Here is a 13,294-nt window from a genome sequence, read left to right on the forward strand (position 1 = left end):
AGTGCGCCAGTCAGGGCTGCTTTCCCTGCTTTAACTAGGTCACTGGTTCTCAAACACGTTCTTGTCACGGACCCCTAAATTGATACGTAACGTATTTGGCCGCGGACCTCCACCTGACATTTTGTGCCAGGTACCCCATATAAGAGAAGATGTGTGCTTAGATAATATTCAAAATAATTCCACATTTAGATTTCTTTTTTTCAAGATTGTTCAAAAACATAAAAAGAATAGCAGCAAAGCGACGTGCTGAATAATATATATTTTTTAACATTTTCAGATGGGGGCTTCCGTGTCCAAATACATATCAATTTGGGGGTCCTTGACATGAAAAAGTTTGAGAACCACTGCTATACACTTTTGAAAGCAGTGTAAAGTAGGTCCATCAGGCTCCCTGGAGATGGAGATGGGGATATTTAACAGGACTGCACACTGTCTGCCACATGAGGGACTCTGGCAGTGGGAGCGGATCAGAGTGGTGAAGCACTGCAGCCAGAACAAATACCAGTAGCTATCCACGCACGCACACACACACACACACACACACACACACACACACACACACACACACACACACACACACACACACACACACACACACACACACACACACACACACACCACAGAGAGCCCAGGGAGGGAATGAGAGTGGTTATGCTTGTCCCTATGCCAGCATCTCTCCTTCTCTTTCTCTCTCTCTCTCTTCAACATGAGAGCTGCAATGGCAGCATCTCGTATTTAAATATGTTGTACTGTATGTTGTGTGTGTGTGTGTGTGTGTGTGTGTGTGTGTGTGTGTGTGTGTGTGTGTGTGTGTGTGTGTGTGTGTGTGTGTGTGTGTGTGTGTGTGTGTGTGTGTGTGTGTGTGTGTGTGTGTGTGTGTGTGTGTGTGTGTGTCGAGAGAGAGAGAGAGAGAGAGAGAGAGAGAGAGAGAGAGAGAGAGAGTGAGAGAGAATGTGGGTGGGTTGTTTTTCTGTGTGCATGTGAGCAACCAGAGAATTGTCCAAATGTATGTTGGTGTATGTGTCTTGTATGTGTTCTGTGTGTTTGTTTGTGTGTTTGTTTGTGTGCGTGCGTGCGTGCGTGCGTGCGTGCGTGCGTGCGTGCGTGTGTGTGGTGTGTGGGGGGATTACAGTCTATATTGTCTCTGTCGGGTGGGAACCTCATTCAAAACTATTTTCAGGATTAAAATCCAAAAGCATCAAAAGTAGCAGATCTACAAGCTTGAAACGCGTCTCGTTTTTTGTGCATATGAAAAATTATTAAAACTAGACTAGTCTACTCTGGGACCACGCAAGTGGGTTATACAGCTACCGATGTACCCGTTGCTATAGTAGCTACCCAGTGTGGTACCCGCAGTGCGACGCAAACGTGACGCAAACGTGACACAAAGCTCAGCCAATCCTTGAAGCCAATGGATCGGGTTGGCCAATCAAAGAAGGCTATTCCTACATGCTCCCAAACGCGCAGAGATTCGGTGCATTCCTCCACAGACCAGCGGACCGATAGATCCAGATATTTGTGTTTTTTTCAGTTCACGGAAACCGTCCGAATTCTCACTCGGCACTGCACGACCCAGAGTCATCTGGAACACACACACAAAGTTTGAAGTCGTTCGGTTGGACTCTTTTGGCCGGGACAGACAAATCCTTCTATAAATGTACAAAATCTCTGCGTGCATGCGTGCGTGCGCGTTTTATGCATGTGTGCGTGCATGTGTGCGTACGTGTTTGTTTTTTGGGACACTTCCTCCTCTCCAACTCCACTCGGTTTGGGAACTAGCATGAAAGCGTTGGACAAACAAAAAGACACTACACACCCACGGGCGGATACAGCGCATCCATCGCCCGCTCAATGCTGCAGCCGAGACACAGTAGAGTCTTGGCACGGAAATGTCATAATAAGCGCCACCAATCCTCCGAGCCAATTGATTCATCAGTCGCTAACGCTTGTGAGAGCTCTCAGGAACGTCTCTACGCGCTTCTCCTTCCCCGCAGCCTGTCTCAGCTTCAGCTGCCAAATGAGTCAGGATCTAGGGTCCCTGCCTCCTAGCAGGACGACGCATAATTGATAAATTAGGTTTATTTATAAGCGAGGTTCATCAGAGAGGCTGCATGTTCTCTGAAGAGGCTGAAGAGCTGCAAAAAAGGACAGCAGTCTCTTGTTAACAAAGCCATCTGCTCCCTTACTGTCTTTTGTGACAACGTAGAAATTAGCTTAACCATATCATACAGGAAATAGAACATTCAGCAAAAATAGCTGATAGCTTCCTCCTTTTTTTGCGACACGTTTTGAGCTTGTAAGTCGGCTGTTTTCGGCAAAGAGGTTTGGTGTAGAGGGAAAAAAGAGCAGACTAATTACAGAGTCAAGTTTACTAACTATTGACGGTTTAAGTTGTTGACAGTGCTGCGAGGCGTTGTGAGCTTGTAGATCTGCTATTTTTGGCTAAAAGAGTAGGATGTTAGGGTTCAAGTGGTTAATGTAAAACATGTAATGATACAATGTAGGCATTTAGCAGATGCTCTTATCCAGAGTGACTTACAATGAGCAAGGAAATAACATATACTGTAAGTTAAATCAACTCTGCGAGTTGAGACGAACAGAGATTGTATTTCTTCAGCCATTCACAGACTGAAGCAAGGGTTGCTGAAAGTAAAGGGAGCCTTCTTGGGCTTGAGTGTCTTGGGACCTCTTGACAAATCTTGACACCGGAAGGTCCCCGCCCGGCAACAGTGTTCCATCATGGAATCTCGGCTGTTTCCACCAATCCACGCTCAGCCAAAAATAGGCTTTCATAGAGCTGAGTGACACGTGAGACGGCGAGGGCCGAGGTGTGGATGCAGCGAAAAGCTTTTTCACTCCAGTCCCAGCTGACTAGAATCACAAGTGAGTCTCCAAACGCTTTGCTCGGTTAAGCCTTTAAGGCCGGGAAGGGAACACATGTGTGTCATTTTAAGATTTCTTTGGCTCTATAAAAATAGCAGATATACAAGCTCATAGCGCGGCACCGAGTGCCGCGCTACGAGCTTGTAGATCTGCTATTTATTTATTTTTAATCGTGAAAATGTGTGCAAATCTTTAGTTTGAATTTATATTTACTTTTTTTTAAAGTTTTTAACTCAAATCAAGGACCCCCAAAATAATATGTATTTGTCCGTGGACCCCCTCCCATCTAAAAATATTTTGTTCCAGGGACCGCCAGAAGCAAATATTTGAGTTAAAAATGATTTGCACAAATTTTCAAGATTTTCTAAAAATAGCAGATCTACAAGCTCATGAGCTTGTGTATCTGCTATTTTTGAATAGCCAAAGAAATCTTAAAATGACACACATGCGTTCCCTTCCCGGCCTTAAAGTGTTAAGAGACTGAGGACAATCTGCCAGCTTTGGTTGCTAAAACTGTGTTGGGAAACCATTAGAGTTTAACCTCTTTCATATTCAGTGGGGAACAAAACACAAAAATAGCAGATCTACAAGCTCACAACGTATGAAGAGATTTGGTGTTGACCAAATGTCTTCAACGTTTTTCAGGCCAAGGACCCTCTCAGGCACATGCTATTTGCATACACAGGGCACATAAATACTCTGCCGATACCTGACAGAGTTTTTCTACACTGCAGTATTGATACTTTTACTTGTGAAAAAAATTGTGAATAGTTTTTCCACCATTGCCAACATATTAATAGAACATAAAATGTGTAAACAAAAGAAAAAGTTTAATCTGCAACACAATGTGATACAATATGTATTGGGGGTCCCTGCTTCATCTATCTCTCTCAGCTGAGGGGTCCTTGTGCTAAAAAAAAACAAAATGATGTACTTGATTGAAGGGAGGCCGGCCACACAACTTAAATGCACAGTGGATTATTTATTTAGAAGGAAAACACACCAGAATAATGTACTTTAATGTAAGACCCAAACAACCAGTAGGACATGAACTATAGGATGACATCAAGAATATACTATTAGGCAAGGCCTATTAAAGGGATATTTCACTTCAAAACACTGCTGGGTCATTTTAATGTCTACTCTGGCTTTTGTGTTTCACCCCAGACCAGTTTAAAGTTATACATTCAATATGGTTTATTCAATATGGTTTATCAATGGTTTAATAAAACTAAAAACTAAAACTAAACATGTGTAGATTTTTAAAAATGAAAAAAAGTAATTGAACAAACAAGGCATTAGGATAATATCAGTCACCGGAATGGTTAAAATGGAGTTTGAAGTTACAATGGGTTTATATTGGAAGGGGAGTGTCATGAATATTAAAATTAATATCAAATATTTAAATACTGAATCAAGCAACTTAAAACAAACTGTCCTGGGTGAAACACAAAAGCCAGAGTAGAAGTTAAAATGACCCCAGACGTGTTTTAAAGTGAAATACCCCTTTAAGTCTAATTATAAAAGAAAGGCAAGAAAGGCTTCACTACTTGTTGGATATAAGGTGTTTTATCTGAAAAAACATTCTTTTCCACACTTCCTCCTGTGTTCAACTGCATAGACCAGTGGTTCTCACACTTCTTCATGTCAAAGACCCCAACATTAATATGCTTTTGGCTGGGGAGGGTATCTGCACATTTATAAAGTTACAATCAAATGACTTTTAAGGTCTTATTAGGACCACATTGGCCAAATTGTCAAATGTCACGTAAGAAAGAGGTAAACATTGTGAAAATACCCGATCTACAAGTTCACAACGCCACACAATATTTTACAATATTTATCTGTGGAACCGACTCAAACTAAATGTAATGCTTACAATTAATTCCAAGTGCTTGTCATGGTGGGGGGTCCCCAGTTCAAATATGGGGGGGGGGGGGGGGGGGGATCATGGCCTGAAAAGGTTGAGAACACTTTTGGTCTACAGGCAGTACAGTCTACAGTGGGAAGAGCAGGAAGCCACTGAAAGTAGTGTGGTGGTTCAAATTGTCAAATACTTGAAAATTGTCCCCCCAATTGATCAAATTCACTTTGTCCCCGGCATTGAGTGACAGAATCACTGCTCCGCTGGTGCTGTCGCTGTGATGTTTTCCACTGGATTGCCAGGTGGTGACTTGCAGATAGCCGTTCTTCAACAGCTTGGCCCCGGAGTAATAAGGACTGTAGCCGAACGTTGTGAAGGTGAACTGGAACGCTCCCTTCAGCGGAGCAGTGAAGATACCTGATAGACACATCACCATTAAATGAGTAGTTCACCCCAAAAATGACTTATTTTCTATCAATTACACACCCCATGAAGCATTGAATTCGTGGAGATATTTTTGTTTTTGTCGCATTGCTAAGCCAATAATTTGATTACCGGCGGAAAGATGCTAATGTATCCGGTAGGAGACACAAAGGAGTCTCTTTGTGTCTCCATCCGGAAATACACCCGGTCATCACATTATTGGCTCAGCAATGCGTCAAAACCAAAAAATCTCCATGAATTCAAGGCTTCGTGGGGTGTTATTTTTTGGGTGAACTATTCCTTTAATATGGAATCATTAGGGGCCGTGTCCGTTCTATGTCTTACTGATGAATTAAGTGCAATAATGGACCACAATGGAAACAAGCCCCCTCCCCCGGGCTTTTTGTGTTATATCCTCTTAGCATAACTTTTGACTGTACTACATGTACAGTCAAGTGAATTTACATTAGCCACTTGAACACCAATTGCTGTGTTTGCACTTGTCTTTTTTTTTAACATTAACCACTTGAACCCTTGCATCCATATTCTTGGGGGGAATAGAAGATCTACAAGCTCACAAGCGAGTGTGAGCTTGTAGATCAGCAATTTTACGACGAAAAGGTTTGGTGTGAAGGGAATAAAGAGCACAGAGTCAAAGGACGTTTACTAAGTATTGACATGAATCCATTAGAAATGACAGTGCTGTCAAACAAGTCTATGAAGCCATCTATGAAATCTATGAAAACGTTTAATCTGCATCACAATTTTACTTTGGGGGTCCCTGCTCCATCTCTCTCTCTCAGCTAAGGGGTCCTTGTCCTGAAAAACATTAAAGACCAGTTTTCTGTGGCTGTGAATTTTCAGGTGGCTCTCAGTACCTGTGGCAGGGTTGTAGGCATTGCCGTTGTTGATGAAGACATTCTTGAACACGAGATCACGGATTCCAGTGGGTCCAACGCGCACATTAGACCCTTCTGCCAACGATGCTGAAAAGCCCACTTTCGGACCAACTGAGAACAAAATAGAAAGAGAGCATGGAGAAAACATAACAATTTTTTATCATTTCACTCCATTTTCTCTGATATTTCAACGACGACCATCAACTACTTTATCAGAGAGACTGGCGTCTGTGCACAATGATACGAGATACATGTTCTATTCTATCCATTCTGTTCTTGTCTCATATTTCCTGGTCACATCATGTCCAATACTGTATACATATTATCTATGTGTGTATTAAACTTCAGAGCTTGTCGTGTGATACTGCCTGGTTTCATCTTGTTCTCCGCGCGTGTGGTCAACCGAAATCACAACAATCCCACAAAGCGGTACACAGTATGTCTATAGTCATGTCACCAAGACAGACCTGTCCAATTTTTCATATTTCATCCTGATTGGCTGAGATTGACTTCTACTACCTGGCCTGGCCTGGAGAACTGTGCTCCGCGGAACACATTTTTCTAGTTTATTTAAGGATTTCTAACAAGGCATCACTATTAACTTACCATCTCTCTTGAGGTTTCCGAGGTCATTGCCGAAGGTGGTCAGTTGTGCTTTAGTTTCTAGCTTCAGTGTTGCAATGTCGTTCACTTTAGATGTGAGATCTGTGAACACATTAAGAGATATCCAGTAAAAAAGGCTTCACTAAATGCCTTGTGTCAATGCCCAACTGCACAGTAAGCAAAACATGATCTACAGCTGTGCATTAAATCTAGCTGTGGTAAAATGATAATACACGCACACATTGTATCACTGACATTTTAGAGATCAAATTGAATGGTTAATGTCAGATAATATTATTTTATGGTGAACTGCATTTAGGATTTTTTATCAATAAGGCAATTCTCAAGTTATCTGATTGGCAGAGCTTACCTGCATTCTGCTTCGTCAGTGAGTTCACTGCAGCCTGGAGCTCTGCCAACTTCTTGTCCGTCGTGGATTCCAGAGATCTGATGTTTTTGGCGTTGTCGCACGGCCTGACTGCAACGCAGGTGTCGGCGGTGTCGCACACGGTGGCGACAGACTGCAGAACTGTCCAGGTCAAGAGGGCCAGGATGTGTGACTTTGCCATCATGAGGATGATATGTTCTTGATGCACCTGTTGGGTAGCACTGGGTACACTGAGACAGAGGATGGAGGGGTAAAGGCCTTTATATAAGCAGAGCCAGAGCTGTCACCTGACAACAAACTCCTGCAGGGAGGGTGAAGGGGAATCCCCATCTATCAGGAAATGCGTGGAAAGTAACTAAGTATGTTGACCCAAGTACTGTACTTTTTTCTAAAATGAATACAATTTACTTGTGTCCAATCTGTATGGTAGTAGTATGTTAATACAATATAACTTATACAATATGTATGGTAGAGTATGTTTATACAATATAACTTATGCAATTCGGGGTATTTGTCTTCCTGCTCCTCAATTTTGTAGATTTCTTTTTTTAATTTTGGCACGTTTGGCACGTCTCTCCATTCCTGAGTTTTGACCAAGATTGCAAGCTGATTCTGACTATGACCTTGATTGTGACCTTAACCTTTCACCTATCGATAGCATTGTCCAACTGGGACATATCCTACTGGTTTCTCTCTACACCATGGGTCTTCAACAGGGGGTCCGGGACCCTTAGTAGGTCCATAGAGTTACTACAGGGGGGCCGCCAAATCTTTGGGTGCATCTTTGCATCTTTGTGATGTATTTTCTTTTACATTAACCACTTCAACCCTAGCAACCCTATCCCATCGAATAGCCGATCTACAAGCTCACCAGTGCAAAAAAATGAAGTAATCCATGAAATGGATTAACCGAATTAACCAAATTAACCGAATTAACCGAATTAAGCGCATTAAAGTAACAAAAGTAACAAAACCTCCCCCAAAAAGGAACAAACTGGCCGTGCATGCCCGTGCGTTGCGCCCCCAGTAGCACGCACATAAATTGCCCCTGCCGGCATTAAACCCTAGTCCACACTCCCTTGTGGTATTTGTCACTGTATTTGCATATACAGTAACATATATATATATATATATATATATATATATATATATATATATATATATATATATATATATATATATATATATATATATATGTATGTATGTATGTATGTATGTATGTATGTATGTATGTATGTATATATATATATATATATATATATATATATATATATATATATATATATATATATATATATATATATATATATATATATATATATATATATATATATATATATATAACAGTTATATGTTCTCTGCATTTAACCCATCCTAAGTAACAGTAGCAGTGGGCGCTACTTAGGCAGAGCCTCAGGGAGCAGTTAGGGGTCAAGTGTCTTGCTCAAGGACACTTTGACACATGGCTGAGGCCTGGACTCAAACCTGGGACCTATGTCTTCCCAGGCAGGCTCTCTAACCAGGGAACATGGAATAGATTTATATACTTATTTATTTATGAACGGGTACTGTACATGCTGTTTTTCTACAAGTGTTGTCCTGTACGTCCAAAAAATAAAATAAAATAAAATAAAGCAGTTAGGGGTCAAGTGTCTTGCTCAAGGACACTTTGACACATGGCTGAGGCCTGGACTCAAACCTGGGACCTATGTCTTCCCAGGCAGGCTCTCTAACCAGAGAACATGGAATAGATTTATGTATATACTTATTTATTTATGAACGGGTACTGTACATGCTGTTTTTCTACAAGTGTTGTCCTGTACGTCCAAAAAATAAAATAAAATAAAATAAACTGGTGTTATATAGCTGGTGGAAAAGAGAAGTAAACTGGCACTGATAAATACATCACAGTTTTTTTACATCAAAATTGTGAACTTATGAGGAAGAGAATCAAACTGATGGTGGAGGTTGAATGAACTCAAGTCGAATAGCCAGTTTGTCAAGAGAGAAAACTCTGTGTGAACCGTGATTGACAGTAGAATGTCAATGTTGCATGTGTGAAGTGTGGGAAAAAAACAATGATCCATGGTATGCACTGTGAAACAGTGAGTATGAGGAAGAAAACCAAACTATGATGGTGGAGGTTGCGTGACAAGGAAACAAATACGTGTTTTTTATATACATACTTTCCCCTCTCTCCCTATGTATCTTGTTCCATCTGTGAACATCTTGAATGTCTAGATTTGGATAGGCAATTGTCTAATTGTCTATCCAAAATATTCAACTTTTTTTCTCTCTCTAAATTTTTATCCCATGATTTTGTAACCCCTATTTTTTCACCCTAGTGCCAATGCCTAAGCGTGTAATCCTGGGCACTATCTTCCCTCTGCCAACCTAGGGAGGCCAGGGCCGAGCTCATGCCTCCTTCAATGCATGAGAGCCGTGCTCTCATGCTCTCTGTTGACCAAGAAGTCAGTGCCCAGTATATTACAGTCCTTTGCCTGCTTTTGGGTGCCGACCCACTGGTTGAGAAACAGTGCCGTAGTAGAGCAAGGGGTCTTCAATGTTTTTTTGTTTGTTTTTTGGTGACCTTTTTCATCCTGCCGGGGAACTTGTGACTGCTGCCCACAGAGGAGCACGAAGGAGGAAGCAGTTCAAATCAAACTTTATTTATAGATTAACTTTTTATGATATACATAGAACAACATGCTAATGTGAGTTTTATCCTACACCAGGGGTCTTCAACGTTTGTCAGGCCAAGGGCCCCTTAGCTGAGAGAGAGAGAGATGAAGCAGGGACCCCCCACTACTTATTGGATTAATGTTAAATGTGTGCTTTCAGACATTTAACCACTTAAACCTTCAGTACTTGACCTTTGGCTTGGTACTTGGTCTGCTCTTTTTTCCCTATACCAAATCTCTTCGCCGCAAATAGCTGATCTACAAGCATCCGCTTTTTGTGTGCTTGTAGATTGGCTATTTTAGCCCCAAAATAGGGATGCGAGGGTTCAAGTGGTCATAATGTAAAAATAAAAAAAGATTCGGTCCCTATTACACAAAGACCCTGTAGTATCTCTGAGGACCCCCTAGGGTTCCCGGACCCCCTGTTGAAGACCCCCTGAAACTACTGTCTTACTGTCGTACATAGGTCTTTTCAGACCATGGACCCCTTCGCTGAAAGATACATGAACATATTGTATAAAATTATGTTGCAAATTGAAACTTTTCATAGATTCCATAGATAGCTTCATAGACTTTGTTTCTACATTATATTTTCTATTAGCATGTTGGATTCATGTTAATGTGTATTTTCATTTTAGGGTTAACGTAGACAGGCAATACTTAGTAAACAAAGTTTAGAGACACGGGAACGTGTCGGCCTATTTTAACCCCAACACTAACAGAAGGCTGACTCCATTTAGAACTAGAGAGTACAAGGAGAATATTCTTAAGTATCCTCAAACTAAAGTTGCCATGTAACAAGCAGAAGTGATTTCTGAAGCCTGTGCCAAAAATGTAATTAAATTCCAAATAGTTTTGACCACTAAATGTAAGTGTTCTGAGCAACTCAAACATCTAATGAAAGAAGGTTCCTGTAGTGGTAATTAAAACATGGCCATAATTTGAAGTGTTTAAGAGCCTTGCAGACCCTTGTTGGCCATCTTGAGAGATACTCAGGTGTTGAGCGTGGAGGCCCTCAGCTTGTATCGCACCAGATGGTCGTTAAACCCAGTTAATCCCAGTTAAATCCAGCAAACTGGCGATGCAGATCTTTTTCTCCAGGAGCTGCTGTTCCTTTTTCTACCCCTTTTTGTCACTGCTGTTGGATCCTACTGGCTCAGGCTGCCAGTGAGGAGCCCCCCACTGGGAAGACGCAGAGCCTCCGTCGTCCTACTCCTCCCACCCATCACTCCCTGCTGACAAGTTATTGAACACCCTTTACATCTGTGTGTTGGTTAAAAAAAAATATTGAACCAATGAAAAGTGTTAAAAAGCTCTTCTGACAAAACCAGTTAACTCCATTGAATCCTCACTAGCTAACTCCACCAAAGTGGGGTGGAAGTTAACTGGTTTTGCTGACTCCAGGCTCCACACCATTTTTGTTTTGAACATTTTGGAGTTATCTATATCTCTTTGCCCGATAGCAGATATATATATATATATATATATATATATATATATATATATATATATATATATATATATATATATATATATATATATATATGAATACGAAAATAGTAGTTTTGTTGAGTTTGTGGGTGTGGGCGTGTGTATATTTCAGCAAAAACTGTTTTGTTTACCTGCTCTCTCACTCTCTCTCTCTCTCTCTCTCTCTCTCTCTCTCTCTCTCTCTCTCTCTCTCTCTCTCTCTCTCTCTCTCTCTCTCTCTCTAAGGCCTGGCTTTCCACAGGTCCTGAACTCTACCGTTTATATATTCTATCCTCAATGTGTGACAAATCTCCAGGAGGAGAATGTGAACACCTTTCAACTGTCTGCTTTCTACTTTAAAGGCATAGGATGCCATTTGGTTGAGGAACTATGCAGTATAGGGATGGATACATTACAGCATAGCATTTATGCTACGTTTCTATTTGTTAGAGAGAGAGAGAGAGAGAGAGAGAGAGAGAGAGAGAGAGAGAGAGAGAGAGAGAGAGAGAGAGAGAGAGGGATTTTGCCTTTATGTTGGGAAGTACTTTAAGCACACTTTGCCTCCTGACTATGAACAAGAGAAGCAAACTTTTTCCGAAGATTTCCTTTTGGCACTTTTTATGCTTATTTTCACACAGAGAAAAGTGCCTCTCAGGCATTTGAACAATTCCTACCAGAAAGTAGGAATTGCCCACTGCGAGGCGTTGTGAACTTGCAGATCGGCTATTTTCACAATGTTTGCCTCTTTCTCACGTAATATTTGACAATTTGGCCAATGTGGTTTTAAAAAGGTCTTAATCGTCGAAATGTTTGAGAACCACTGGTTTAAACAACATTTGCCCAAATAAGCAACTACACTTCAGAAACTAGCCCAAAAAAACACGCGCAAATTCCAATATCTACAAGCGACTTTTGCAGAAAAACAAGCCAAAAGTCGCTTCTAATAAGCGGCAGACATGGCAACACTGGCAGCTCCCTAGCCCGTAGATGCCACATGCATGCAGTAGGCCGGGCCCCCTAGTGGCCATAATCTGGATTAATAGTGGACTGTTTATGCAAAGTATACACATTATTATGCAAATTGAAACGGAGGAAAGTAGCCTATTATGTCCAAAGGTCATAAAGGCCCCTGAGCAACATTCGTGCCAAGTTTGTATAGGCAGTTGTGGCCCGAACACTTTCGCTCGCACACACAAACACACACACAAACACACACACACACACGCACACGCACATACACATGCACACACACACACACGCACACGCACACGCACGCGCACACATTTGAATTATATTTATGTCCACATAAATACAAGGTCTAAAGGACACAAATACTGGTAGTGCAATTTGACACTGTGGGTTACTACGTACTGCATACGTACCTTTTTGATTATAGGTGTGATATGGGATGGCATGGAGTGGTGAATAACCCAAACCCATCCACACAGAAGAGCTCTCATCATGTGCACAAGAGGCTGTAGAGCCTGTTGTGCAAGACAAGAGTCACACAGCGACGGAGTGACTGAAATATGGATGAGAGCTTTCAAATCGTTGCTGTCAGGCATGAGACCTTGTATCTCTTTTCAACTTTTCATGTTTTTTTTCGTAAATTAATGCCATTAGTCCATCATACAAGAGTGTCGCACAAAAGAAATAGCGAAAATAGCCGATCTACAAGCTCTAGATGGCTATTTTCGCTATTTTAAATTGTGTTTAAAATATTTTTTTACAAGGTTTCCACCCTACGACATGCAACAAAATGTATCTTGCCTTATGTGCGTTGGGAAAACAAGTGTACAGCATATGAGTGTCTTTTTGCGTGTTTGTGTCTGTATGCGTGCACGCATGCTTGTGTGTGCGTGTGTGCGTGCGTGCGTGCGTGCGTGTGTGCGTGCGCGGACGCTCGTGTGTTCCAGCACGTGCGTGTCAAATGGGATGAAATCATGGCCTATTTGCAGAATTCTTTTGTTCTGAACAATAATACCTGTCCCTGCGTTATCTGGTTTCCAGGAGAACGGAGAGAGAGAACATGAAAGAGAGTCAGAGCGAGCTAGTTGAGGGTGCACACACAGAAAAACAAAGG

General features: G+C 41.5%; 1 protein-coding gene across 1 annotated transcript; it reads right to left on the reverse strand.

Annotated features, from left to right (window-relative positions):
• Window positions 1–3,845: 3,845 nt before the first annotated feature.
• Window positions 3,846–7,285, reverse strand: LOC311056866 (complement C1q-like protein 4). Its single transcript, XM_084073707.1, has 4 exons — window positions 7,043–7,285; window positions 6,676–6,774; window positions 6,049–6,180; window positions 3,846–5,164 (listed from the first exon to the last, which is right to left on the reverse strand). The coding sequence occupies exons 1-4, from the start codon at window positions 7,242–7,244 to the stop codon at window positions 4,881–4,883; spliced, it is 717 nt and encodes a 238-aa protein (XP_083929833.1). The 5' UTR covers window positions 7,245–7,285; the 3' UTR covers window positions 3,846–4,880.
• Window positions 7,286–13,294: the final 6,009 nt, after the last annotated feature.

This window comes from Gymnoscopelus microlampas (assembly GCF_963454915.1).
Source record: "Gymnoscopelus microlampas genome assembly, chromosome: 12".
In the NCBI taxonomy this organism is placed as follows: domain Eukaryota; kingdom Metazoa; phylum Chordata; class Actinopteri; order Myctophiformes; family Myctophidae; genus Gymnoscopelus; species Gymnoscopelus microlampas.